This window comes from Pseudopipra pipra, chromosome 8, assembly GCF_036250125.1.
Source record: "Pseudopipra pipra isolate bDixPip1 chromosome 8, bDixPip1.hap1, whole genome shotgun sequence".
NCBI lineage: Eukaryota > Metazoa > Chordata > Aves > Passeriformes > Pipridae > Pseudopipra > Pseudopipra pipra.
In genome coordinates this window covers 27,282,925-27,309,475 of record NC_087556.1, presented here as the reverse complement: position 1 = coordinate 27,309,475, position 26,551 = coordinate 27,282,925, and the positions used below count along the sequence as shown (strand labels likewise).

The window sequence follows — 26,551 nt, the reverse complement described above, 5'->3', positions numbered from 1 at the left end:
GGGAAGGCAGAGAAATTGAGCAAACCCACCATAAGCAGGACCATGACACTGGCATTTTCTTAAATGAAAATGCACACACATTTAACTAGCAGGAGGTGTACCCATGTGACTTCAGTAAGCCTTCAACAAGTTAAATCAATAGTGCTCTAAAGCACAGGTGTTCACTGCTCATTTAAGCTTATCCAGATATTGGTTGAAACATTGCACAGGTTAAATAACTGCAACTTCCAGAAATGCGCCAGGAAAGGAGGACTGCTTGTCTAAGGCTTGATGTATTTCTTTGTCTTGCAGCTACAATTCATAACCATATGCAGAAGTCCTAAGATCTCTAGTAATTAGTTGGAATCATGATCACATAAAAATAATTATCCTGCAGCATAAAAATAATCTAAACACTGAGGAATAATTTCAAGCAAATGGCAGTCGTGCTGATTGAGATTTTAGAGATGCTGCAGGGATATTGCTTCCTTGCTTCTAGCACTGACATAATTTTAAGATACAAATATAAACAAATCTTTATAGTGTTAGCCATCAGCCTTCACACAGCTGCTGCAATCACTCCTCCCCTAGACTTTTCCTATTTTCCATAAGGATTTAAACTATTTTGATCATGCCCTCTTACTCAGACCCTCTTGCAGTGCAGATAGTAAAACACAAATGTTATTTAAGCACAGAAATCCTTAAAGTAGATTTCACTGGGGTTAGGGCCTATTTTTAGCCCAGCCAGCACAGAGATGCACTGGAGTGTTTACTAGCTTGAACATAGGTCATAAAGTTTGCATTTGTGGTTACCAAAGACCACCTGCAGTTGAGATAATTTATGATCAGTGACAACTGTTTATTACTCTCCAACAGGCAAATAAATTTAACCCTTCTCTATCAGCCATAAAGTTTCTGAGTGAACACTACAGCAATGACATTTGTAGTGTCTTTCAAGTGCCTCTTTCAACCCTTGTGCCTACAGAAACATACAGGGGACTTGCTGCCCTCAGAGTTACAGGCTTTCTGTGCTGCTCAGGTCTTCAAGTGGGAAGTGCCAATTAGACAAGTAAAGCCAAAACCCCCCAGAAACCTCACAGAAACAGCAGGTAATTAAGTTATCTGGAAAACATAAGAACCCCTTCTGCAGAAAGAAAGAAGAAAGAATTCAGGAAACCAGACCTGAGAATTGGATACATTACTGAATAACAACCACTTCACATTTTATCAATTTCAATATTATTTCACCTCAAATTAACCCTGCATGTATTCGTAAATCCCTGTGAAATATTCAGATATGAAATGCAAAGCCATTTTTTTGCACAGTATTTTCAAATATGTCCTCTTCTCCTTCTATCACCTGTTACGTTTGTATTAGTTTCCTGTTGTCTATCATCTTCTTTCTATGTCCCAACTGCAAATTCATGAAGAAGTTTCTAAAAAAGTCCCCTGGCCCACCTCTCCCTTGCTGACTGCCTTGGGTAGGAGGCTGAGGGACGCTGTAAAAGGCAACAAGATCTTAATTGACCAGGTTTGGGCAAACACAAGAATTTTATCACAGGTAATGATTTACAGGATCAGGACTCAAATGCTCTGTGATGGGTCTTTTCTGCTCTATTAAACAGTGACTGCAGCTCAGCCCAGAAAAGCTGCTCTGCGGTTCTACCTGGTAATAATACAAAGGATGAAAGAAGGAATTGCATGTTTTTCCAAATCAAAGCAAATCTCCCTGGGAATATTGCATTATTATATTTGCCTACCACAACACAAATACGATAAGCCTAGATTTTAAGTCACCTTTAACTGATGTCCTGTACAGTCAATAGATAACACTGATGGTAAACAAATAAAGTTACATGATGGTTATAATTTGGATTTTGGACTGCCTAGATTGGGAACAATGCAACATTTCTCTAATTACCGCAAGAAACTAAAACAAGTTTGGCCCTTTTTTATAAGCCTAATTAATAGAATTTGAGCTTCCTAAGTCAAAACAGACACCCATTTTTCTTCTCTTCATAATGAATTAATGTTAAATAATGCATAGATCATCTTGCATCTAAATCAGGTAAACAGCCCCACCTGGAATCCATTCTCTAAGCACAGAAAACAATTCTGAAATCTGACTTTCAAAACAGAATGATCACTCCATTCCTCACCAATTCCAGTTTACCATATAAATTATTCTGGATGAATTCTTGTTTGTTATTTGTGTGAACACAAGTATTCTAGCAATTAATGTCCATGAGAACCCAAGCTCAGTCTGCATCACTTGTCATTCTTAGATAAATACTAATGCAAATGATTTTACACAGTGAATTAATATCTACTACATAGCTACCATAACCTCCTCAACTTCATTCCCTGGGATACTCAGGGCAACTAAAAACAACCATCCTGATGTTATTCCAAATTTTACTGAAGTCAAGAAAAAGATTTCTACTTATTTCCACAGAAAAGAATGAATTCTCTTAACCATACACTTATGCCTTTAAAAGTGTTGTCTCTGAGTCCTTAATTCGTTTGCCATCAAAATATTCTGTGCAAAAGTAATGGGCAAGACAACACTGGCAGGTCTCCTGGGGTTTCCTGACAGATTACTATAGTCTGCAGTCTCCAAGGTTGGGCTACTGGTTCTCCATCATCCAGCTGCCAACCTGGCAAGCCCTGGGAGAACTGGCTGTGGATAGGGCTTTCAGGGCTGGTCTGCTGGATCGTCAGCAAGGTGCTGGGCAGTGCATGACTGAGTTTCGCATTTGTGGAGGCAGGAACCTGAAGCACTGGTTGCAGCTGAGGCTCAGCTCCTGCCTCCATCCCAGGCTGGGTGCCCTAGGAACCCAGGCATATGCTGCTGAAACCATCAGGAACTCCAGCTGCTCTGCAGGGAGTTCCTCCAGCTCAGCCTCCTGAGCCAAAGGGCCAAAGCAACTCAAACATCTCAGCTGTGAATGATGCAGAGGCACTGCCCTGCTTGGATCATCTGAGAGGAAAAAAACCATGAGTCAGAAATTTTATATCTTATATGCCTGCAAGAAAAAGCCTATTAGTGCAGATCATACAATACATGCTGTGTTTTTTCACAGAGGGACACTGCTCTAAAAAGCAAACTGACACATTCTGCACTGACTTTATCTTCCAAATGATTTCACATTTTGTGCCAAAGCCAGCACATTATAATAATCTTGTCCTGGAATGGAACGCGGGAGAAGTTATTTATTACATATATTCACATACATATGTACTTCTCAATAATCAGATGTTTGCTCATATTAGTAGCTGGGACAATAAATAGATTAACACCTTATTATCTCCCACATCTGTGAAGATTATAGTTATCTACTCCTTGGCAAGCACTTTGGGTTGTGCAACAACATAATTATGCATCATTCTCACATACTTTTGTGCAATGGAGCTCTTGTGTGAGGTGTCAAATTTGTTTAAAAAAAACTTACAAGGGAAATAAATTTTAGGCTGCTTCATTCAAATGCTTATTGATGCAGCTCAACATCTCCAAAATCTGTGTTCCTGACAATGCAGCTTGAACTGCAGACAATTTTTAAAAGTAAGATTTGTTCATAGTCCTTGAATTAGCTTACACTGCTGAGCCAAATGGAGCCCAAACTTCAGCCTGGTTGCACAAGTGATTTAGAAAAATACATGTAATTGAAATTAAGGATGCCAGATTTACTGCTGGGATATGCTGCTGCATTCCCACTGATCTCCATAGCATTAGTTAAGAGCGGAGGTCACTTTGCATTCCAGCACGCTTGAACAACCCCCTGAAGAGCGATGCCATGGGCTCTAGAGAGCTTCTGAAGACTAACAGAGCACAGGAGAGGTGAACAAGGGCAAGATGTCTGATGTCTTGAGGTATGTCTTTACAGACAAACAGGGAGACTCTTAAGAAAGAGATTGAGTTCTAACAGGTTTTCAGAGATCCGAGTCATCAAGAGAAAAAACAGGGCACTCGGTGCTAATTTTGTTAGAACTTACTGATTGCAACTACTGTTTAATCAGCATACTTAATGTCATTCAGTACAGTGAATATTAACTTACTGATGAACAAACATAATGTATTTGCAGCAATAGTCAGTTCTTCAGAGGAAGGCTAAAAGTCTCACAGCCCTATGATGAACATGCTAAAACACATCAAGATAACTATCAGTAGGAAACTGAAATTGGCTGGTTAAAAACCATGTTCAACTGACTGATGTATGTCTCTTTGGACTCATGATATTGGAGAGACTAAAAACCCTTTTGGAAGTATGACCCTTACAAGTGTAGGGCAACCTGGATCTCCTGCACATCAGATTCCTGCCTCTCTTGTTCCCCCAACTCATTTTCAAGCTTTCAGTTTTGCTCTGCTAAAGATAAAGGGAGTTCAATGCTATGCAGGTGAACATGCAGAGCTCCTGCTGCTTTTGGGATGTGATCAGAACAACAGTGCTAGTCTCACATGTTCATATTAAAAAAAAAAAAAAAAAGCAATAAAACTTGAAAGAAAGTAGAGGGATGCTGTATCTCAGGAAACAAAACAGCAGATGATCCCCAAATTCAGAAGGTTTATCCTGTCATGCAATGAGGCCCCAAATTTCAGGACAGACCAAGAAAAGCTGCTACTAACCCAGCAAAAAGGAGTTCTACAGCTCAAATGCTGCAAAGCTAGGGCTCTGATATAATACAGGATTAAGCATTGGGCTTATAGTACTCTTTCTGAAGATTAGTGTAAAATTTCTTCCTTAGATAATGCAACCATGTCAAGAGTCAGTCCCACTTCTTCTAGTCATCAATATCTTTATGTACTGTGATTAATGTATTTCTAATTTTCTGATTCCTAGGGAAAAGATCCCATTAGGTTTTGGTGTAACTCCTTTTCCTCACACAAGATTATTGTGTAACTTGCTGGCTAATGTATCCACCAGGGAATGAAACACAGAATTTATCTGACGTTCCTACATTACTGCCCTGGAGCAGATGCTCCAGCGCAGAAGATTTTCAGATTATCAAGATGGGGTAAGAGGAATGTCACGGCCTCTGGTAGTCTATGTAGGGACACTTATCAAAAAGACAGCTGGTGTAAGATTGCTAAGTTCTCTTCTTCCAGTGCAACAAAAGGTACTTTAAAAATGTTTTAGATAATTAAGTTGAAGCTTATTTTCCAAAATACAACAGACTGAGGAATTCATTGCCCCAGCTGAAGAATTTGTTTCCTTGATGCTGAAATAGCCTCAGTAACATAGTATTATCCTTCCTCTCAGTCTCCATATGTGTCAGCAGATATTTCCACTAGGTACACTGCTCTCAAAGCACTCAGACAAGAGGCTAGAATCATGGTTTACTGTCCCAGTAAGACATTAGGCTGTTCTTGAGTACCTACTCTGGTAGGGTGGAAAGATCTGGGGTATCTTACTTTGACAAGCTACAGAACAATTAAACACTTTAAAGGAAAGTAATCTGTCAACTTGTGGAGTAGAAGAGATTCACATTCCGTATCTCAAAAATGCAACGGTGGCAGAAAGTTGTGCAAACAATAATGAAACTTCGGATTGCAGTCCTGTGGTTGTGAGTAAGAAATCACACCTTTCATCTAACAACAAACAAATGCAACTTGTGAAAGAAAAAGGACTAAAGACCACATGAGAACACAAGCAACAAGGAAAATTAGTCTGTAAAAGCCCAATTTCTAAGATACTTTTGTATCTGGCACAGATCAAGCACTAGAAAAGAAGCATGAAAGAGAAAGGTTGTGATGGGCATCCGTGTCGCCACAGCTCTGGAATGCTGCAGTGAATGTTTAAAGAAAGCCTCTCTGAGAATTGCACGGTGCACACATGGTGCATAGTACAGCATTAACTGAGCAGAGGATCTGAACAAGGAAAACATCTGCATCTCCTCCTTTTTTACATGACTACAATTTCTCCTTCACAAGGGAATTAGGTGCCCCATCTGCATCAGAGCTAGCGCTGGCCAGCACACAGCTTTCCTCTGGAAGGGATTTTGTCTAAGGACAAAAGCTGCTTTGAGAGCTGAACTTGAAGCTATTCTGCTCACAATGCACTTCAGTGACATTAAAAAAAAAAAAAAAGAACACCAGACAGAGAAAAAAAAAAAAGAAAAAAAATCTGTTCTGCTATGGTTTTCCTGACTGTGAGCTTATTAAGGTAACCTTTGCATTTTTTCAATGTGTTTTCAGTGTTGAAAAGCCACAAGAAGGTGAACAAAATTGATCATGCATATAAGTACCATGACAGACCTGACGAAAATAACATTTAACCAACGAGGAGGTGCCCGCAGGGCACATGCACACGGGGTTTACCCATTTCACTGTGCATGACTTGGCTGTGTAATACATATTTTGCATCATCCTCTGCCCCAATTTTTTTCACATCAAACCCTTGTAAAAAGATCAACAAGCTCTTAGGAGGATATGAAATTACTCACACAACAGAACACACATAAGCCATGGCTTAATTCAGCAGTGTCCTTAGCTGGCCACCTTTTCCTAGAGTATTTCCAGCTTCCACAAAATTTCTGGAAAGCAAGAGACCAATATTTAAGAGTCAGCAACAGTTTAGCTTGAGTTTTACACCATTTACATCTATTTATCTTTTTTTCCTCGCAAGGTTTCCATGTGACAGAAGAGCAATTTGCAACTGATAGCACTGAGATGCACGACTTTGCATACATTACCCACTATGGTGCAGCATAGAGATACTTCAAGATAGCTTAAAATAAACTGGCTTGAGCACAAAAATTGGGTCTAGATGTAACAACACAGACCTCTGCCATAGCTTCATCTATCCCAACAAGGATCAAAAGCAACTGGCACAACTTGTAGATACGTTAGGCTTGGATCAGTGCCCACCTCTGAGCTCAGCTTTGTGAGCGGGCTCTGCCACTCCTACCCCATTTTGAGCAGGCATTTTATTCCATTTTAACAGCACTTCTGCACAGAAAGTTTAGCCTCCTGCTACCCATGTCCTCATTGCACAGCCACTTGTCACCAGCCCTTGCAGCAACACCCACATCGACATCAAACAGGCAAACTGGCTGTGCCACATATCCCAGCAGCAGCTGTGGCATCCACAGAGAACAAGAGCCTAAACATTCCCCCTCCTAACCCTATGGAGACATTGGAGACACTGCATTGGAACAGACAGCATCCTGCATTGCTGCCACACTGGGCAGGGGCCTCTGCAAAAGTAAGGAATAAAGTTTTCATGCACAAAGAATGGAGATGGGGACATGGGAGAGAAAAATACGTTATTTTTCTCCACATTTGTATGGCACATGAAATTGCCTTCTTAGCATATCTGGTCCCTCCAGGATACAAAAACTGTGGCAACTGAAGGAAATAACAAAATGATGACATAAGAATCAAAACAAAAATTAGGCATCTGAGACATAAGAGAGTTTTCAAAACTATATTAATAGTTTTGAATTTAAAAAAAAGTTTTGTAAAATATTCAACGTCCTCTCCTTTTTCGTGAGAGCAATTATATGCTAAATGTTCTTAAAACTGAGAACATTGAACAAAGAGAATCAGACATGAAATTCCTGATTACGTAGGAAGAAAGTACCTAAATCTCAACAAATTAAAAGATCAAACGTCTGGTATTCTTTCAAGGATCAAGCTTGTACTCAATCATTCCTCAAGTTTAGCTCTTCTCATATTCGGGGATCTATTTTTTTTCTGGCTTTAAAGCACTTCCTAAACATCACTTCCACACCATCAGATGACCTGAACAGATGATGCACTTGTATGCATAGTGCATATTTTATGATCTGCTAGACTAGGTTTTCCTGAAGTATGTTCAGAAAAAAGGCCACATGGAAGATAATTTCTTTCCACATACATGACCTAATTTAACTTTCAGTTGCTTCTGCATTTTATTTTTTTTTATGCTTCAGTTCAATTCCTGTTCTATTCTGTCCTCTGCTCAAGAAAGGAATCTAGAAATTTAAAGGGTAAGTCCAGGAAAAACTCACAATTTATTACAGAGGCTTACTTAAAAGAAAAAACAGCCGCAGTGGATTAATGTATTTCCTTTCCCACAGCTTTTTCATTTAAACCATAACTCTGCATATTTACTGCAACTCTTCCATCTGCCAGCAGCATTGTGCTGACACATCCAGCACACAGGCTGGGCACTGATGGTGAGGAGACAAGTCCCACCACTGCTCTCAAACTGTGATTAATATGGCGTGAAGCCTGGTGAAAAGCCACACTTATGGACGTTGCTATCAACAGTGACCCAAATCCTTGTTATTTCAGCCCTTTATCCTAAATGCGAGTCCAGTCTTTAACAACATAAAATGCTTAAGAACAAAAACCAAACCAGATTGTCATCAAAAGCTTAAGGGCTCTAATCAGACTTGCTCCTTTTTCTTGCAAGTCCTGCATTGCCTGTGTAGGGGGGAGAAGAAACGGCTAAGGCAGGCATTTGCTTTTTCTTTTATGAAAAGCATTACAGCCAAAGAGGAGGTACTTACCTTTTTACAAGGTCAAATAGAGTCCACATCACTGTCACAGTTCATCCTTTGAACCTGATCCTTTCAGCAGGCATATATATAAACACACACACTTGACAATATGGGAAGTGTTACTGATAGATAAGTTATGTAAATGATACAGTATTACTATAATCACCTCTAAACTTATTCTCGGAGTTCAGAGGTTTCTGGAAGAGATCAACCAGCCACGTTGTCACTCCAGTGCCCCAACACGACAAACTCACTAACTGCAGCAATGTCACAGTAATTCTTCCAACAGCTTGGTAACCTCTTTGCAAACCTCTCTCTCCAGCCTAACACTGGCCTGAATAAACCTAGCTCCTCCCCAAATTGAAAAAAAGTGTGTTAAAGCCTGTATGTTGCTTCCATGTAGTGAGCTTCAAGAAAAGGTGATGTTTCTTTTCTTGTCTGTTTTGGGGGAAGGTTATTTCTCAAATGTCACTCCTAATTACTAATAAGTAAGTTGACTGCAATTCTGACACTAACTTCAGAGGTCCACTGGTTTAAATGCGGGTTTCATCCCTCTTCCATACACTCATAATTTCTACAGGAGTAATGGAGAAGTCCCAATTGCAATTGGACAAGATGGGCAAACACATAACAAAATGTGGCCACTTTAGCAGCTTGAGAAGGCCATTGAAAGCCACACATAACCCCCGCTGACAGGAAAGCTGAAATTCAGGTCTCCAAACTACTAGAAAATAGTCACTCAAGCCACCAGCATCCTACTGATGCACCAAACAGCAGCAACACAGCCAGAAACGGATAAAGTAAACCCACATAGCTGACACACAACAGAGAACGCTGGCTCCTTCCAGAGGTTAAAGTAATGCAGAAGTCTCCCTTTGCTGAGAACAATAGGCAGCCTTGGTGAGATAGATGCTTATTCACTGGGAATCCAAATCAGACATATCAGTTTGCTGTGCAGAAATCACCAAAAAGTCCAACCTCAGATACTTCCAAGTGGGCTTTATACTAACAACAATGGGCCTGAACACAGTCTTTCACTACCCCATGAAGCTTCCAGGTAGGTGTTTTTTTCCTTGGAGTTGACTATTACCACTGATGACGCACATCAATGCTTTTCATGCTCGTTTAAAAAGAAAAAGGCGCAAGACTTCTTAACTCTCTGCTATAAAACTTTTTCATTTACATCTTAGCACAAATAATATTCCCATGTGCAGCACTAATCTCATCTGTCATCAAGCCATGAAAAAAACCACCTACTGATCTTAGACTAGAAGGTAATAAAATGACTTTTGGTCAAGAGTCTCAGTTAATATGGCAATCTCATCAAGGAATCTTGTAAGAAATACCACCCATCGCTGTTCATAAACACAAGCCTGGTTTGGATATATTCAATTACAAGCAAAGAAGGATAATTAAGCAGTTCATGATATGGAATGGCAAAAGCATGTGCAATCTTATTTATGTTCTCTGCACCTGTGTTTTCTATGGCTTAAATTATAATACTGATCTTAAACTGCACTCAGGGAGTATCCCAGTTCATTCACATGAGAGAGAGTAATATGTTCTATTTTTAATCAATATGTAAATGAAAACAGATGCAAGACATTTGGCTACTGGAAGGCTCTGCAATATATACTGGCAAATTACTATTAAATTGTTTACTCAAGGCAACCAGTGTACTCCCAGAACTAGCCTCTGTGCCCCGTTTACTTGTTGGTGTTATTCCTCTCCTTTGTTCTCTCCACCTTTATCTTGTTCTTTCTTATGCTTTAACTCACATTATTTAATTCACGGTGTTAAGGGGACCTCTTGTAGCTCATTTTTCACACCAGGCTGTAACCTCTACCCGCGTTAAGCCACAACCACATTTTCCAATGCTCAGAGCAACGAAACCACACAATCCTTGCTAAAGCCCCCTAATCCTTAACAAAATCTTTGAGGTAGAGGCAACCACTGCTGTTAGATGTGCACAGCACCAAGGGGAATGGCACAGAGACCACTCGGTCCCTGTGCGGTCCAGCCCGCGGCGACACCGACGGTGAGAGCTCTGGTTCCGAAGTGGCCGCGTGGCCCTGTGAGCTGTGGGACACCCGCCTGCCCCGTCGGGAGCCTCGAGAGTGGAGCCACCGTGGAGCCAGGGGCAAACCTTCCTCACACCTCCAGTCCCACACCACATGCCTGAGGCCAGGTGGGTCGTACAGCAGGTTTACTGCAACTGCCCACTCTTTTCCTAGCAGCGACAGACCGTGCCCTAAATATCATGGGAAAGATAACATCCTCATGCTTTTGCTTAGTTATTACATTTTTAATTAGTTATTGCAGTATCATGGCAGATTATTGCACTGTCTGTAATTTCATCCTCCCTATATTCCAGTCGTTACTCTACACAGATCTTACAGGAGCTATCAGATAATTTTCAGATGTTTTTGTTTTGCATATCCCTTGAAAAGTACTTGAAAAGAAAGCACTGATAGTTGGTTTGGAAATAAAATTTGAAAGGAATCAAATACAAACTATTTTTCAAAAAAGTCAGCTAGTTTCAAGCCTCCTAAACTCACCTCCTGATATGTGTGTGTGTTTAGACAGGGAGTTCATGACACATGAGACAGCTCTGTATTTTACATTTTAAAGTGAGGGGGTAACACACTTTGGTACTTTTGTGTGGCAAACACTTCCTTCTAAGCTACAAGAACAAAAATGGCTCCTGAAAGGAAAAATACAGCTATACAACTGAAAGAAAACTAAACTCTCTTCAAGATATTTAAACACATGCAAAGGAAAAGAAATTTATATCCTTTGCAATTTTAAAATGCAACATTAAAAACACCGTAATAGTTAAACAATCATTAGTTGACTTGTCTATCATAACATGTGGACTAATAGTAATTAACAACATTTATGTAACGATCTGTTATATATATCCACCCCCCCAAAATTTAGTTCAAAACACATCGAAGATTTTTCTGATGTGAAAAGCATATATTGTTCAACCTTTGTAGTACACTGACATTTAACTATAACATCAAAATGCTTTTGCTTTTTTCCCCCCCATTTTCTCTGGACAGTACAGAACTTACTGAGCTCAGTGAGGATTTCAAGAAAATTTCTTCATTGTCAGTATTAATATGAGTATATTAACTTCAAGGAAACAGAAATTATACACTACTATAGCAGCCAATATCTAGGGAAATTAATATTGTACTATATTCCAGCAAGCCAACAGCAGAGCAGCTTCTAGCTGAATGTGCAACTCGAACTTCTCAGAACAGTGATACAGAAATACAAATTTCTTAAATGATTAATAGATGGCCAACAGTACAGTAATGGAAAATTATTCTAAAAGTTATAGCGACTACGATACTTTCTCCCAAGTGATTAGAAAAGCCTCTATTATAAACGTTGGTTTTTTGTTTATAACTGATACTCTTCCTCTTCTTTTTCCCTCTAGATGATATTTTATTTCACAAAAAAGCAGTGCATAGCCAGTTTTATATTACGGAGGATTAAGACTGTCGGAAGAGAGTGAAGGCAAACTGTGAGCCAGATTAACACAAATGCTGTCATCAGGATTTTCCTTCCACCGCTTAACTTTTTCCATTTAAAATATTCTCTATTTTTAAAATTTAAAACTAAACCTTGAAACAATCCTATCATAATCTTTATTTTAACTTAGAAATAGATATGTCCAGTTCTATAGTTCCAATATTTCACAGATTCCTGTGTTAAGAAAGATGTATCTAACCCATCTGAGACATTACATGTTTTGTAGTTTGTGGCAATTTAAAGATTTTTTTTTTTAAGAAGAAAATTATACAAGAGATGAAATTGAATATTCATTCTTAATAACTTAAGCTGACTTCTAAAACAATCAAATTTTAAAACTCTGAGCATATCACTCAGACTTGTACTCAAGAAAACCAACAGAAACTCACCTGACAGAAAAAGCTGCAAACATCTGTAGTTGTCGGGATTTATCATAAAAATGAAACAAGAAAAAACACACTCAGTTGCCTCTCATTAAGTACTGCATACTCTCTTTAATTGCAGAGGGGTTTCCATAAAAAAACAACAAACACAAGTTGATGAACTTTCAAGATTACATCCTATCCTAAATGATGAGTAGGGAATACAAAAAGCAGTCGTTAACATACCTACTAGTCTCAATAACACATAATGACAATTATGACTGTCAACCCTTTGCTTTCAGAGCCTTCCTGTAAACTTCAAAATTCCAGAAATAAAGATGACTGTAACCACATTTTTTTATTATGACTGCTTTGTAAAATTTATTGTAATGTATTCTGGACCAGATTCATTATTTTTGTATTAGGAAATTTTACGATAATTAATATGCAGGCAATTAGGCCACTGATTTAAAAAAAACCCAATATTTTAAATAGAAAGCAGATCTTTTATAAGTTTCCCAGATAAGTTTTGTTATTGCTGTTCCTTAAATGTAGCAGTGTAACAGCCAGGGAATGGAAGCCCACTATTGTTTCCCCATTGCAAATGAAACAAACAAAACAGTAGATACTCAACAAATCTTTTTTACATGATACACAGAAACCAAACCCAAATTTAATCAAATTAAACAGCATTACTTATTTCAAATCTACAGAATTCACCAACAGCATCTTTAGTAGAAAACAGAGACAGATGAATAATTAATATGAAGAAGTCTAGAAACAATTTTCCCTTGACAAATTGTCTACCAAAATATTTCTTCTTTTTATTAGCTAGCCAATTATCTAAGGAAACTGTTGAAATCTATTCTGCTAAAAGCTGACTGATAATATGATGTACCTGGGCCATTTTAACTGCACACTGATCAGAGGAAACACTTTCACGCTCCACTGAAAATGGACAGATAATTTTTAGCACTCTTTCAAGCATAGAAGGAACTTCCTTAAACAACCTGGTTGTGTGCTTAATGTTCTCCGCTCCATTGGACATTTACACAAGTGAAATCAAGTAAAACAGAATGCAATTAATAAAAATAATGGCATAAATTTGATGCATTTGCTTACAAAATTCTGAGCGGACAGTGAAATGCACTAAAAACTACTCCATGATTTTGTTTTTTTATATTATTTTTTTTTTGTTTGTGGTTTTTTGTTTTTTTGGTTTTTTTTGTTTTTTTAAATAAAAGCTAGAAACAGGCTAAACAGTCTCCCAGAAGCTATTTGTTGAAATTATTTTACAGTTTTTCAAGAGAGGGCTGGATTCAGATTTTAGAGTCCAGATCCTCCAGTGGAAAATCTGCCTGAACAACAATCTCACACACAGCACAGAAACTTGGCCCCTAAAGGCATTTGGTCTATCAGAAACCAGCTCCAGTGATAAGAATCAAATGCTGGGTCTAGTAATTCCAGGTGTTCTCAAAGCTGTGTTAGCGTCACAAATGGAGAGGATTTTTACCCTTCCCCACATCCTGTTTTAAAAAGCAGATGTGGGGGCTCCCGAGACCCTGACAGACAACTCTTTGTTCCCAGTCTACTGGAGGGCATCCAAGCGTTCTCACTAAGGAAAATGGGGTTTCTCTGTCCCAGTTGCGTTATGAAGGAAAAAAAATCACTAATTCCATGGGCTCTTTAGGGAGCACTTTTCGATAAGAGTGGTCAAGGTTACCAACATCTCCACAGGTTGGACAGTTGGTTTAATTTAAGGTAATTTTTGAACGAATTTCCATGAATAACAGCTCTAAAATTTAAGATCCGTTGGTGAGAATTAATTGGGCCTGAGCTTCAAATTGTTCCACATAAACTATTCATAAAGGAGTATTTGGAATCACTAACTGAACACAGTGAGATAATTTTCCTGCTCAACAAAGCCAAGATTCCCATTCTCTCTTTACCTTTTTATTGAGAAATACAGCATTTATGCATTCTGTGGGTTCTTTAACAAAGCTTAATAGTGGACATTAACATCCATTTTGCTTAGATACCAGAGAGCACATGGAGGATTCCCTGACAGGTTTCATCAAACAAAGATTCAGAAAAAGAACTGCTAATCCTAAGAAAGAAGTTTTCACATTCCAGGAGAACTAATGAATAACGGAGAGAAAAGTGCAAACCAACTGGTTTTGGCAACTTTGCATGCAAGTAAAATTCTGAGAGACTTGAACAGAAGTCTCTAAAACATTAATTTTTTGTACAAACTTGCTGTGAGATATGCTGAAGATACAGAAAAGAATATAAAATGTATTCATGTGTTCCTGAAACAGAAGAGTTCATGCTGCCTCTGCTGCTCTTTAGGGGCAACAGGATAGGACATATTTATCGGCATAATAGATTTCTAAAACTGCATGATTTGCTTAGTTTTATGCCTATAATGTATAAACGCTGAGTAAAAAGGCACAAGTAAAGAACTGTTCCAGAACTAATTATTCCTAAGGAATATAATTCCATCCTGATTTTATTAAGTGTACTTCAACAATGGCTTTGGAGTATTTGTAGAAGATAAATAAACCTAACATCCCATTAATGTGCTACTGTGCAAATGAGTAATTTGCAGCTTAAACTCCTTCACAGGTTTGCTTACTGTGCTGTACACAGCAGGTTGCAGCCAGGACTGAAAAGTTTAGCTCCTAGTGCAGCAACTCTACTTTTCGGACATACAGCGCTGCAACAGCTACGAGATTGGTGGTTTTCTTTGCCACTTCATTTACCAGGAAACATTTTACTCAAACCATATTGAAGATCAGCAGTAAGATCTGATAAAAAGTAGCCTCTCAAGTTTTCACTCCGACTACAATTAAAAAAAAAAGGTGTCATTGCTTTAGAAATAAAGTCCAAGTGAAGGACAGCAAAATACCACTGAAGGAATTGGTTACATTCAGCATGGCTCTAATACCCTGCTGACTTGTATTACCTGTTTGATACACAAAGAGGCTGAAAGCTGAGCTTTGGGAAATTTAAAAAGTCACCATGACAAATTTTAACATAGAAAATATCAGTGTGTTGCAGATATTAAGCCGTTTCTACTACTCAAACAGAGTATTTTGGCTGTTAAAATCCTTGAAAAGACGTGGCTTAAAGAAGAAATCCCAACTCTCTAACTGGAGAGGTAGAGAGGATCTGGCTGAGACCAAACCAGCTTTACCATAGTACTTTTTTTCTTCTTCGACAATGCACAACAGGTGAATGACACTAAAAAAGATAAAAACTTCCATTCAACAACTCCACAGATCTCTAACCAGAAACCACATATAATCCACTGAAAAACAGACAGTACACTTCTTAACGGGTAAACATTTTTGTATCTACTCATCTAGTCCTAGGAGTCACTGGGGATTAATCTACATTTACAATCCATAGGATTACAAAGTGCTTCAGAGAGGTTTGTGCTGCTAAATTTATAATTTTTAGAAGATCACGTAACAAATCTATGAAGCCAAAATTACAAACTCCCAGGGCATGGAGTGACCAAGTTGTCTCATTCAGATTTTTTTTAGTTAATAACTAGGACTGTAGTTAATATAGGAGCATCTCTCATGAGGATGACTACAGCAGAAACCATTTATTGTAATTGTAATTAAGAAGATATGCTGTCAAATTTCCCCTAAAGGATATGATGATCTTTGTTGCTTCAGGAAAAACAGGAGCATAATTAGGCTATGATTTACTCTGTGGTTTTAACTCCTGGTTTTCACACCACATTGTAATTGAGAAACTATATACAGTGATATAAGTAAGAAGTATGATATCAAAGAATATCTGTTCAGCTCTTCTAATTACTTTTCAATCCTACTCAATACCAACTTATAGCACTTTTTTTCATTTGTTACACAAATACTGAGTTAGATTTCATAGAACTCTTTCCAACCATTTTATTAACCCCATAAGATTAATACTACAGATAACGAATATTTATATATACAGCAGTTAACACACTGAAGATGTTTGGGGGGACCTTATAAATGAGCTATTGGACTGTGTGAACTGTCTCAATCGTGACTATGTTTTCTCTGATTAAGAATTTATTTAGAAAGAATTTCAGGGTTTTTTTCATTCACAGCAGTATTTTCTCCTCATGCAGAGACTTGCTTCCATTGCCTAATAAAATTATACACATGCAGGCATTAAATAGGAACTTCTGTCAGGCTTCATTAACACAAGTTCAAATATTATATGTCACCTTCATTTTTTTTTTCAGGTATAATTCACCACTATTGCCAATTACACAAGGATTGCTCATGTCAGTAGGCATGTCAACAAATGGCATAAGCAACCCTCAATAACCAGTGAAAAGAGTATTCCATATTTTCCATGAGGAAAATATTCCTGTAATATACTTTCCATGGATGTTTAAGATGAAAAGATAGAGGCAACTTAGTGATTATTAATAATTACATTTTTATAGTCTGAACACACCAAAGACCATTTCATTTTTCTGTTAGCACAGAACTTCATGTATTTTTACTTCCTCCTTCAAAATTCTGCTTAGATTTTGCAAATGTGTCTTTAGATAGGAAACCATTTGCCAGCTAAATGCCTATATTGAATAAATTCTTCCTTCTCTTTCCCTTTGCTCCCTTCTTTCCAGTAAAGGAATTTATGATATAAAAGAGAGTGAAAACAGAGGAAAAACTACCATTTTGCCAAACCCACCCACATTTATCCATAGTGATACCATAACAATGAGAAGCTCTGCACAGTCTCTGATGGGATTTTCTTCAAGTCAATATTCACAATTTCTTCCCAAAAAACTGGGCATTATTTATAGCTGCAGATTTCATAAATTGTCACAGTTACAGTTTGTTTACATTATTTTGTTCTGGTTTTAAATCCCAACATAAATAAAGCCAGTTAAAACATACAGTTTCTTAGTTATGTAATTCTTTATTACTAACCCACAGAGACAGAGTAGTAATTCTGCAGGGTCCAAGAATTTGGGGCAGGAGAGCAGTGTCAGCCCAAAACACTAAATGGTTAAAAACAATCAATCAACATAATGTGAGTGATTCTGCCCACTAGCATGCTCCAGCACAGACCATATCCTTCACTAAGCATTCTAATGGTTTGCACGAAATTTGATGCGCTCTTCTGTTTGTTGTTTTAAAGCTTCCTTCAATGCCTACCTGTATGAAGGCATAGAATTGAGTTTTGACTGCTTATGTAACAATAAATCTTAAAAAACAATGCACTTATAAGTAAGTTTTCCTTATGTAAAACACTATGCAATTGCAGCGGTCCTTCTGAAAAACAACCAGAAGAATTAACCGTTTAATTTAAAAAATTCCAAATGCACCAGAGAAACACTTCCTTCCTGAAAGCAGACCTAATAAATAGAAACAATAAATAAATTAATTAAGAAGTTTATAAAATATTTTGTACTTCCAAGTTAATGCTAATGTAGCACTAATTCATGCTTTTAATAGATCTCTATTTTACAAAGCACTGCTGAAGGCAGCATGGTTTCCTATGGCTTCCTGGCCTCACTAGCAGTGTTCTGCTCCAGCCTCATCCCACAGCCCTGTAGCTCACTGAGCCTTGCTAGCCACTTTAAAAAGTGCATCTTTAAAAATAGAAAAAAGTTTGTGACTTCTCCTATCTAGGTGTTTTAAATACCAGCCCTATCAAGCAGTCACCCCAGGACCCAGGAAGGATAATGATATGTTGTCAACAAAGGAAAAAAGAGATAAGGTCTTTGGTGCCCACCCCCCTGACCTGGCAAAACCCAGGGCTTGATACTAGTCTCCAGGTCAAAAATAGACTGTCTGCATCTGAAAGCAGCAGAGAACATTTCCACAGTTATCTCATTCTTAGTTGTTTTTCAAACTGCATTAAGCACTTCATGTAACAGCATCCATATCTGCTGTGGAATCATTTGGGAACAACAACTCTGAATGATGTCTGAGAAAAAGCATGTTTTTCAAGAGCAATAGGAACAATTAAGAAAAATAAATCCTACCCTGAAGTCCTTTTTCTTGTGTCTGTGCATTAGGCTTTCAACAGAAGTAGGTGTCTTCTTTACAAAAGTACCACCACCCCATGCATGCTAAAAATTTAAACCAAAACGCATAGACCTTCCTCTGCCTTTGTTACTTAACACAATAATATTACACATTGGAGGCACAAACGCTTCTAACAAACGATTGGACAGCCACACGCAGCAGTGAGATACACTGTGTTCTCCTCCTTTTTAAGTACCATGGAAAGAAATAGCATTAACTACCACGTTACTCTAAGCAATTATAACAAAACAATATCATCAAGTTAAATGAAATACGCTACCTTTTCTGATTCATTATCTTTGCTTTTGAGTTTTTCCTCTTATAAAATTTTGTCTGCTTTCCTGTGACATAAAATCAGTAATTCCCCATGTTCTCGCTGAGCACTCACGTAAGTTCGCACAGTTCGACTGCATGCGTTGTCCGAGCCCGTGTAGCTTAAAACTCAGTCAGTCAGGAAGCCAGGCAGATAAGCACTGGTCTATGGAAAGTTTATCTTTTGAAAGGGAACAGGGTGCTTGAAACAGAACTTCAGGCCAGGACAGTTTGTAAGTTAATGTTGAGTAACTGTAGATTAATGACCAAGTGAAAGTGTTGACAACAAGATTGTCTGCCAGGTTCCACCAGGAGCTACCAATTACTGATCAATTCATTTCATCTGTTTCAAATAGGCAGATTTTGAACCCACACTTTCTCCACCACAGAATTTTACAGTTTCATAATAAAATTAAATAAACCAGCTCCTGAGATTTGCAGTTTAATTAATAAAAAGGTAGTGGGTTGCTTTTAAGCCAAGACATGCAGATTTCTTCGCAAACCAACAAAACAAAGCTTTTCCCAGCGAAAGATTCTCTTGTGTAAGAAGCTTTTTTCTTTTTAAAAGACAATCTTTGTTCTTATTTTAAAATCATATATTCTAGAGTCTATAAACTGAGCACTGACAGATTTTTTTTTTCAAGAATACACAATAACATCAATTTCGTAATGTGTTTTAAATTCAATATCAGTAAGCTTTTGAAAATATTTAATATCTGCATTTCAAAACCTGTTGGTTTAGTGGAATTCTAAAGCACTGACTGGTTGCAGAGAGAACAAAAATTTCATTAAATCAAGGGGGGAAATGATGTGTAAATAGTATCTGAAAGGATGGGTATTATTTAGTAATACTTAACTAGTCACATTTGACATAGTATCAGCATACAGACCAGGATAAAAATCATTACTAAACCAGATGAAATTGGAATTATTACATTAAATTTGTTCCTGAATGTGCACTCTCTCTTATTGAAAAGATTTGTATTCACATATTTTTCACACATATTCATAAATTCACATATTCACACATAATTCATAAATTAAATTAATGAATTATTTCCAAGCCTGATCTGAAAAAAAAAAACAAAAAACAAAAATGAAAACCAAACACACCCAACATCATTTAATGGAGAAAGTTTCAAAACTTTTCCTATATGTGACACACATATATATATATATATATATGACACACAAACTTTTTCATGGGATAGAAACCAAAATATGTATTTTCCTTCTGCCCTCCATATATAAGCACAGATGTTAAACAATTTAAAATAAGACTAATCCAGTATCTCTCATAAAGTAACTTGAACTAATGATTTAAATTGCTGTGCTCAACCTATCTGGAGAATAAGCAAAAAAATGGAACCTTTTTGCAGTTGCCTTGGAAAGAATAAATACACTGATGTAGTATGCAAGAATGAGCTATAATACGAACAAATGTGGGATGCTATTTTGTTTAATCTACCTAGATAGAAAATATTTAATTACAGTAAAATTATCTGATGTGCCACAGTATATTATTATTTACTGATGGATAAACTTGAGTGATTTTCCATTCTGCTTGTCCCATCCACACCGCAGTGCCCCATCGCTCCCCACGAACCTACTCAAAAGACTGTCTGCATAGGACAAGACTTTCTGATGGTTATAGGTTTGATCTTACTTATTATCAATGAGAAGAAAACAAACAATACAGTTTGATATCCTGTTCTACTACTTCTGCAAGAATTATTTTTTTTCTGTTATTAGAACAAAAGTCTTGAACAGACCATGTCACGTGACTGCTTCATAAAACCTTTAAACGGCAAAAGGGCAAGGTTAATATGTACAACCTGATGTTTAAAGACTAAAGTGATTTATGCAGAGGACATGGTTTATGGTTTGCTCTGTAGCCTTCCTATAATAGTTACGGTTTGGCACAGCAGATTTAGATAAAGAACGGCTCTTAACGAAACAGCTCCTAAGAAACAATGACAAAATACGGTACCGCACAACTGATTAACAAAAACTGCCTAATTGGAATTGATTAGAAATCAAGGGCTGAGGTGAGAAGCAAAATGTAATTAAGAATGCTAAGGGAACATGTACAATTTAAAAAAAAAAAAAAAAAATCTTACTTGTATCTGAATAAATTTTTTAACCTATTGTTGCTAAAATGATCTTGTACTATTCCTGCAACTAAATCATTCCATTGAAGTACTTTAACCATATTATGCCTAAAAAATTTACTCCTAGACAGACAGGTTTTACAATTACAGAAAACCTTTTTCTTTTAAAATTAGAAGATGACTATTAATTCAGAAAAAAAGCATAAGAGGAGTAAAATCTTTTAAAAACACTGTATTTTAATCAACTAACTTTTGTTCTGGGAGTACCACTTTAAACTGTGATGGAATTTTAAAAGCTGTCCTGAGATATCAAAACCAAACTCAGGGTTTCTTAACAAATTTCTCAAGTTTCTATGACTAATAGTGTATCACAGAGTTGATAGTTATGGGCTAAATGTGATCCTGACCTTTTGCGCTCATGGCTATGAGACCTGCAGTCTGAGCGCTGAGCCAACACAAAATCTATGCTTACAGCAGCGCCCTGCACGCCAAAAATCCTCCCAGGCAGCATTTCGACTCATTTTATAGTCTCTTTAAAACACAGGAAAGGGTTCCCTGCTCCTCCCCAGGAAGGTAATGTCTTTTACAGTTGCTACCGCCTTCATCAAGAAAGTAACATTTTTTTGAGTAGAGACCCTCTAGTGCTAGAAAGCTGTTGTTAATAGAGCATTTTCAGGTTTCTGATAAATGTTACATTTCCAGAAGATAAAGTTTTCTCTTTCTCTCAAGTCTGAAAATCTCTGGCCTCAGTCCATCAAATGCTGAATTTCCATTCCCACCATGTCAAACCAAGTCAGTGGGCTGGATTTCTGAGCAAAAACCCTCCCAGGTGTCAAATCTGCTGTGATTCTCTATGGCATTTCTTGCAAACAGGAAGAAGCAATGGATATTTCTTCTCTGTGCTTTATACACAAGGTTCAGCTGTTGAGGAAGAAGCAGTCAATTATTACACACACACACACACACACACAAAAATGTTAAAACCAAAGAAGGTTTGGTAAAGGAGAAGAAATTAGGGATATGGCAGATCATGGACACAACAGGACGTCAGAAAGACTAAAAGATGTTGTGTTGGAGAAAACCTGAAAGAAAAGGTGCTGAGGAGAAGAGGAAGAAAGGGAGAAGGGCTGTGGCAGAAGGGCATAAAAACATCATCCTTTCAGGACTCTTTCCCCTTCTTTGTCCCCTCTCCCAGTTCTTAAATCACTAGCAACCTAGTGATTCTCCACATACTCAAAAGATACAGAGAAAGAGGCAGAGGCTACCTTAAACTGAGCATTACAGGTCTTCCCCTGGTCTCAGAGGAATATTTAATGAAAAATGTAATGGTCTCTGCTATTCTTCAATTCCATAAGCCACTGTTATTAATTTTGTTTCACAAGACAAGCCATAGCAATCAGAATGGCAAAGCACATTAATCACCAGCAACACTGCAGTGAGCAAAGATGGCCTGAATCAATAAACAAGTCCAGGCTGAGTGACTATGAACAACAAATGTTCCTTACTAGCAGCCAAACTGAAGATCATCAGGAAACTGTAAAATGAGAGGTACATTATGCAAACCTCTCCTCTTTCCCTCCTTCCCTACAAGGGGATGTTCTGACACTGAACTGTGGAATTCCCCAGAGACGTGATAAAAGAAAAATAAAAAAAGCTACCAGTCAATCAATGCCATACATGATAAAAACCAGATGAGGGAGTCACTGGGGAAAACAGCAACACAAGCAAACACAGCACAGCCATCAAAACGCCAACTGTGTTGGAAACTGCTCTCCTTTCCAGTGTTTCTCAGCTCCTGTTCCAACCCTCCCTGCCTGAATGCCTACAGACAGAGTAGAGAGTGCTCTGCCAGATCAGATCAACCAGCCCAGTGATCTGTACCTACCTATGGCAACCTACAGGCAGCTGCTCCACAGATGATGAGACAACCACAAAGTACTAAACCCACTTCAGGAAATTTTCTTCTTTCCAGAAGCCAGTTAATACCATATATTTATGACTCTTTTGTTATTCTCTTCATCCCATTTTTCTGGATTTAACCAAAGGGCAGGATAGCCTAAAGATGTGCCTACAAAACCCACTCTGCAGGATAGCTGCCAGTAGACTGAAACCTCCAACCCCAGCTCTAATCTCCTTTGAAGACTTCTTGCATGTGGGTTCAAGTGAGAAATCCTACACAGCTGGATGTCAGGATGCACAGGGAGTTTTCGTTCCTCATGTACTCCTCAAATCCTCCCTCTGCACAGCAAGACTGCACCTGTCCCACACAGTACCCCTGGCGCCTTCAATTAATGCTGAGAAAATCCTGAGTTAAGTGCCTACTTAAATTTGATGGGTTTGCCATTCAAATAATGGTCTGTCAGCCTAATAAAAGCACCAGTTAGTAAACAACATTACTGCACGAACACTGGCAGAATTATGAGCAACTGCAAGCTGCAATGAATTTGACCTTAGCCACCAAGCCCACACAACCAGTGATGCTAGTGCTGTGGTTTTATTTCAGATCAATGCAAACAACAACAAATAAACATTCCTGCCACTTCTCTAGAGAGGAATCAAAACTACCCAGTGCAGCTAGGGAAATCTGCAATTGAGCAGATGTAAACTACTTCATAGCCCTGAGGAAAATGGAATTCATTCACCAGTGTGTAGCTTGAGCTAAGCTAATCCGAGTTGCATATCCAGTTCTCTCAGAGCTTTGAGTCGCAATCAATCTTCCCGAATTCACCAACAAGTGATTTGTTATTCTGCAGTTTTCCTAATGTAAAAAGAACATATGGATTAACCAGCTATCGTCATAACAGCCTGATGAGCTTCTTAAAGTCTCTTGGTTACTTATTGGGTATAACAGTATACAGTGCAGTGAAACAAACTGGGCAGTATGGATTACATCATATTCTGCCATCTGGAAAACATTACAAGATAATCACTAATACTGTGAAGCCTCCTGAATCCGTTCTTCATTTATAACATAACTGTTTGAGCTTCAGAAAGAGCATCTGAAGAGTGATTTGTAAAATATGTTACTGAAATCCTAAGTAGGATATTATTCTTAATAAAAACCATATCTAAGTACAAACTTGAATTTCAGTTTATATCCTTAACCAATTATATACCAATGCAAATCTCCACCGATAAGTTGTCTTGCTAAATCCATTCTTGCGGTGGATTAGTTAGCTCAGAGAAACCATACTGGGATATAGCTCTCCAGGACCAGCAAGGTGATTGGAAGATTCCCTAGTCACGGGCTAGCACCTTCTATTAGGTATGGAGCGAGATTCAAAGGCGTGATGGCATTAGACAACAACACAAAGTTCGGTCACGGCTCAGTGAGTGGGAGGGACAGGCTGGCAGCAGGCAGAGCCACTGCAGTCACAGGAGCTATAGGTTATTCCTGGGCTATACGCTGCTCCTGTGCTGACAGGGGCAGAAAAAACCACTCATGGTCAACTGCTGAAGAGAAATGCCACCCTAAGAATGCACCAGAGAGCAACTCAGAGACAAACAACGTGTTTTGTATAGTCAAAGCTGCCTTTAGTATCACCCACTTTTCCCAGTAGGAACGCACAGCATCCTAGCTTATTCCTGGCCCGTGATATGTGTGCTGCAGGGCTCACTCGCACTACAAGATAAGCCAGACCTCCCCCTTGCCAGCAAGGGACTAGCACTGCTTCTGACATGCAAAGCAAAGTTTATACAACACCACTTAGATCCATTTCTGTGAAACCTGTTCCACGGCTGAAAGCCAACAAGGGTCAACAACACGAAGCAGTTTAGTTTCACAGTGGATCACCTTTACAAATAGCCCTGGGCTGACATATCCCACCATGCTCCTTCAGATATCTTTTTCCAGAAAGACAAAGCCAAGCCTTTGACAGGGCAACCTACAGAGAGCTCAGTAATCGAAAACTGTGGATTGGCTTTTCCAGGCAGCCATTCTCATTTTAGTTTCAAGACTTTAGTATTCCAGAGGAGATATGCAACAAAGTTATTAACCACAGCTCAAGAAAACATTATCTATCTATCTATCTATTCTACACAAAGCCATGTTCATACAACATTCTCAACTCTTTCACAATCCCCAATGCTCCAAACAATCAGGTCAGGCTAACCTCATCACAAATGTATTAATAATGTGGTAAAACTTATAGAAGGAGCACCTTCTAGAAGTTGCTGTAGAAGTTAGGTCGTGTCACAGGCCATGCAATAATCTGAAATCTCAACTGACAGAAAGGCCAGATCACTGAAGGGGATTTGGAACAGTTCAGGTCTGTTTGTTTTTAAAATCACGCCCTGAAAATATAAAGACAGTTTCCACCATCCCATTGCTTTGAGCCAGGCTGCCCCAGAAATATGGTAAGAAATCCACAGACTTTTTGGACAATATAGTTTATCATATACATCACCATCCTAACACTGTTTTTACACAATTCCCTGGTGAAAGGAGCACAGGCCTTTCTGGATGACACATCAGCCGTGTGGGAGACCACAGTGGAGTATTTATATGTTGGGAAAGGTTAGCAATATTAATAGCTAAAATCCTGCATAATCTCTAAAACAGGAGCTCCTTAAATAAACAGAACTGTATGTAAGTGCACCAAAAAACACACACACATAAACACCAAAAAACACACGCACACATAAAAATACTAATGCATTACATACATCTTAATTATTAATGTTGAAAGAGATGTTTTCTATTCCATCTGCATGATATGCTACACAAGAAAATTATTTGCTCTGGTTTCCTTATCAGATCACATGACAGGAATCTTGTCATTATTTTTGTTGGTTTCAGTGAACACTACTTTATGACCTGGCTCTTTAGTTTTACTATCCACTTAAATAAATACATTTCATGCGCCATTTTTGGAAATAAAAACGAGGATGCTTCAAATTCTTCAGATTACAGCTATTTAAACTATTTAAAGCTATAATATTATGAAAACATAAGAATTTTTATAGTTGTTTTAAAACCAAATGTTTAGCTCAGCTAACAAATCTCTTCATGTGAACTCTGCAGCATTGTAATGCAAATGTATAAATGCTCGAGCTGCTGAAAACCAGATACAGTTTCTAATTCTCCAGTTATTTAACCCAATCTATTGAAAAGGATATTAGAGAATTTAAAGCATCTGCTTTAAAATAAGACAAAACTGGCAAGGTATTTTTAACCAGGCATAGAAATTACAAAACAGTTCTTTTCACCACCTTGAGAAGTGCACTTTTAACATTATCTAGAAGAACAGTCAGCAATTCTTCTAGATTTGCATCATACCCATGAGATTCTCCTTTCCCTTTCAGTACTCTTCAATCAATTTTAAAGATAACTGCTGTGCTGATCGTCAGCTCAGACTGAACAGATGAGCGCCAGTAAATCAAAAGCTGTCCAACTCTCCTACTGTGGATCAACACATACATAATGGCTGCTTGCCCATGACTGGAAATCCTTCTGATAGCTTAATGCTGTCAGGTGCTTCATTTCCAGTGGCCAAACCATAATGTAACATTCCAGAGGACAAATTCTTCAGGCTTCATTTCAAGCACAGAAGTATGTGAACACCATTAAAACCCACTGATTTTGCCAAGATACTTTTGTCAAGAATGTGTTTCACTAATCCATTTACAAAAACAAACATACAAAACAATCAGTTTTGAAAGCTAAACGGCAGCAGAAGATGCAGACAAAGATCATAGCAGCAGAAGTTCT

General features: G+C 38.1%; 1 protein-coding gene across 6 annotated transcripts in view; it reads right to left on the bottom strand.

The window, feature by feature from the left end:
- Window positions 1-26,551, bottom strand: part of RBM20 (RNA binding motif protein 20) — a 100,567-nt gene that overhangs the window by 58,738 nt on the left and 15,278 nt on the right. The window contains exon 1 of one of the 6 annotated variants that reach the window (XM_064663287.1): window positions 18,699-18,727. The exons of 4 other annotated variants lie outside the window; for them this stretch is intronic. In XM_064663287.1, the coding sequence (XP_064519357.1) occupies window positions 18,699-18,712 (14 nt within the window). In that variant the 5' untranslated portion in view covers window positions 18,713-18,727. Of the gene's footprint in view, window positions 1-6,420; window positions 6,459-18,698; window positions 18,728-26,551 lie in introns of those variants that run through there. One more of the 6 variants, XM_064663285.1, reaches the window with a different exon arrangement.